This window comes from Salvia hispanica, chromosome 3, assembly GCF_023119035.1.
Source record: "Salvia hispanica cultivar TCC Black 2014 chromosome 3, UniMelb_Shisp_WGS_1.0, whole genome shotgun sequence".
Taxonomy (NCBI): domain Eukaryota; kingdom Viridiplantae; phylum Streptophyta; class Magnoliopsida; order Lamiales; family Lamiaceae; genus Salvia; species Salvia hispanica.
In genome coordinates, this window is record NC_062967.1 from 42,235,858 (window position 1) to 42,239,257 (window position 3,400).

Consider the following 3,400-nt stretch of genomic DNA (forward strand, 5'->3'; position numbering starts at 1 on the left):
CACCGACCAAGAAATGTGTCATCATTGTTTGGATGGAGGGAGTATTTATTTGAACCCCAAACTATTGCTTTTGTGCGGAAAATGTCATGCGTACATTTTTCCAGACCCCTAAGTCTTAATATAACTCGCCGGAAATGACTTTATTATTTGAGTAAGCACAAGTCGATGCCAATTTTATGCAAATAATGTTGTTGTATCCCGCCAGTTATATGGTGTGCGTGTGTGTGCACATGCAAATGCACGTGCATGCGCGTGCATGTAGGGGAGGTATCCGCTACTGTACATTATTTCTTACCTATCATCATGTGGATTGGGCAACATTTTCCTTGGACTTGCATAAGTGAAGAGAGATGTCATGAAGGAGATGCCCCCTAAAAAGGAACTAATGCTTCATGTCGAATTGAGCAACATGCAAAAGAGTACTACTACAGATCAATCTTGACACGTATATACCAGATACTAACTCGCAAAGGAGGTACCCCATTAAGACAAATCAAATCACTTATTAGTACTTCTTCATGTAACTGATAACTTAACATGGTTAACACTTTTGTTTGCTATTCCATATAATGATATAATGGAGGCATTGATCTCTTTGTGGTTCCACTTCAATTGATACTTCAAAGAAGTTATTTTATCGTCGCATGTTAATGACATGGTATTTATTATAGGCATAATTACCTATCTTGTTCACAAAAAATAAACTAGTTTTACTATTTTGGATCCGTCTACCAAAATTAGGCCAATTCTAAATATGGAAGGTTTTAAACAAAGGATTATTAACTATTGACCTTCCATTACAATTATAGATTGGTTTACCATAAAATTCTTGTGGTGGTGTTAGTCCTTTTGGTGCTTCTCTATCAACTTTTCTCTTAGTTATATCTGGAGTTTTGTCTCTATATGGTCTGTTGTGTCATGTTTTCATGGTGAGAAATTCTGGCTAGTATATTAAAAAGGTGGAGATTCCGTACATCATTTGGACTACTGATGACAATATCCTGGATATACTAATATTTTTCTGATGTGCTGTTAATAGCATAGATGTCGACTTCATAGTTCTAAGGAAGGGAAATGTAATAAATAGTCATGAGCTGCTGCCAAAAAATATTTTTCTTTGAGGGACATCAATTGTTTGCCAAATGACAAGATGTAGAGAGCTATAAATATCTCATGCTATGTTGCTAAGCATGCCGTATGGGTAAATTATGGGGGTCCTATGTACACCAAAGAATATAAGATGTAATCACACATCATATTTGACAGCAAAAAAATAAGTCAGGTTTGGCATAGATGTTGAGGCATTGACAGAAGGGGTATATCTGGGTTAGAAGTTACCTATTATCTACATGATAAGTACTTCGCTAATGGAGAACTCTGTAGGTAATGATAAGAAATTGCATTATTCTGATTCCAAATAAGAAATTAGTTGTATCAGATATGGTGTCAAATTATGTAAAAGATGTTCACAATCCAAATTCTGAAGCTATAAGTTACACTATGGCCTTATCATATTCAAGAAGTTGTGAAAACTGTGTCTTTGTGTGTGTGTGTGTGTGAGAGAGAGAGAGAGAGATGTGTGTGTGACTTAACATGGATTTGTGGAGTTCTGTATTCGTTTTCCTGTAAGTGGACTCAGTGAAATCTCAAGCACAAGAAACATTGAAGTCCGTGGTCTTCCAGTGTTCCACATTTGGGGGCATCAATTCGAAGCTAAGTTATGTTGGCAGCCGCCTTCCGATGGTAAGTAATAAACAATTGAAGGCGTATAGCTAGCAAAAATCACCATGCACACTTGAAATGGTCTAAATCCCAAGCTTGCTTCATATTGTGCAGGTGAATTACATTCTCTCAGCAATAAAGAAGAAAACGTCCATGGACTCTCCATAGTAGGTTTCGGCATCGTCTTGGAGCGGTTTTGGGATGATCTGGAGCTGTGAGTATTGTTTGTACATACCTTCTTGGCATGCTCTGGATCTGTTGTTTGGTGGGATGCATTTTGTTCAAGAATCTTGATAAAATTTGTAACTCTGTTAAAAACCAGTTCACATCTTAAGATATATAGCCTCATCCTCGAGGATTTGCCATTGTTTTAGTAAATCAAAATTCCATCTTCTCTTGTTTACCTTGTGATTCATTGTGTTGGAGGTACTGGACCTATCTGAAAAGCGTGTACAATCAAAACAAGCTCTGTAAAAGCACAGCTTTTTCAATAAACTAATGTACTTGCAGAAGTTGAATGTTATAAATCTAATGGAAACGAGAATAAGATTAAGTATAGCTATCCAAAATGATATTCCACTGAAATATTCCAAATTTCCCCATTATCTATTATTTTCCATAATGAAAGGAAACACATTCCACAAACCACTAAAGCAAGCGCCATGTAAGCACAAAGAAGAAGATGAAAAAACAGAAAGATGTATTCTTCAATTGCTAAACAGATGCCATAAACCCAAAAGAATCCAATTCCACATCCTAATTATTTTTGGATGACAAACAGAAGGATCAACAAGACTTTCCTATTTTTCGATATATGATTGGACTTTCCCCAACCAATGTAAAAGCTCGATTCTGTCTTTGTTCGTCATATATTGATGCAGGAATTTTGAAAGGTCACTGTTTATCCCTCTATCATTCAGGAACTCATAAAATCCAGCTTGTAGCTTATAGCTCAAATTCCTGCAAATAACAGGTGAACAGTGAGAACTTGGTTACATAAATCCAACCAATTACTATATAACAATAACGAGCAGCAACTAATTGGAAGGTGATTTGAGGAAAACTAATCCTTGGACATAGATGAAAACAGCAAATTCCATACTTCATATCGGGACCCATGTAAGGTTGAGCTGGAGAGTTATCTCGCTTGAACATGTAAACCTTCTGAATCTCCAGAGAATCGGGCCATGCTGAGCAGACAAATTCCATGGAATCAGTTTCTTTTCCTTTCCATATATCAACTAGCATGCTAATGTGAAGCCGCACGACTTCCTCAGTGTCCTCATCGTCAGATTTTGGTTCAAGGATGGAACCATCGAACATGGTTGCTTCGATCTTAATATTCTCATCCTCAGCTGATTTGGCCCTCAGTGTAATCCACTGCTGACCAGGCTGATCTTCCACCGAAAATCTCTCAAACTCTGTAACAGGCTGCAATGGAGCATGAACAATAAATACAAGTCAGCAAGCAAATTTGAGAGCCTGAGATAGTGAACATAAACAAATTTAGTTGGTTTGAATTTGAAATTATCCTTCATCCATTCCTGGAGTGCAGGGTCAGAAAGAAGTCTGCCAGCTCTTTCTTTTCCTCACATAAACAAGAAAAATCCTTTTTCTTCGAGTTCATAGGCAATCAAAACATCTCAGTAATAGGGAATTCAACCATTATGCAAGAGAC

At 37.1% G+C, this 3,400-nt stretch overlaps 1 protein-coding gene across 1 annotated transcript; it reads right to left on the reverse strand.

The window, feature by feature from the left end:
• Window positions 1-2,405: 2,405 nt before the first annotated feature.
• LOC125212772 (uncharacterized protein At2g39795, mitochondrial-like) lies at window positions 2,406-3,264 on the reverse strand. Its single transcript, XM_048113025.1, has 2 exons — window positions 2,825-3,264; window positions 2,406-2,682 (listed from the first exon to the last, which is right to left on the reverse strand). The coding sequence occupies exons 1-2, from the start codon at window positions 3,043-3,045 to the stop codon at window positions 2,523-2,525; spliced, it is 381 nt and encodes a 126-aa protein (XP_047968982.1). The 5' UTR covers window positions 3,046-3,264; the 3' UTR covers window positions 2,406-2,522.
• Between the last annotated feature and the right edge of the window lie 136 nt (window positions 3,265-3,400).

Coding starts and splice junctions, on each gene's coding strand:
- LOC125212772 (XM_048113025.1), bottom strand. CDS start 3,045: ATGTTCGATGGTTCCATCCTTGAACCAAAATCTGACGATGAGGACACT. Junction 2,683..2,824: donor TACATGGGTCCCGATATGAA/GTATGGAATTTG, acceptor TGTTATTTGCAG/GAATTTGAGCTATAAGCTAC.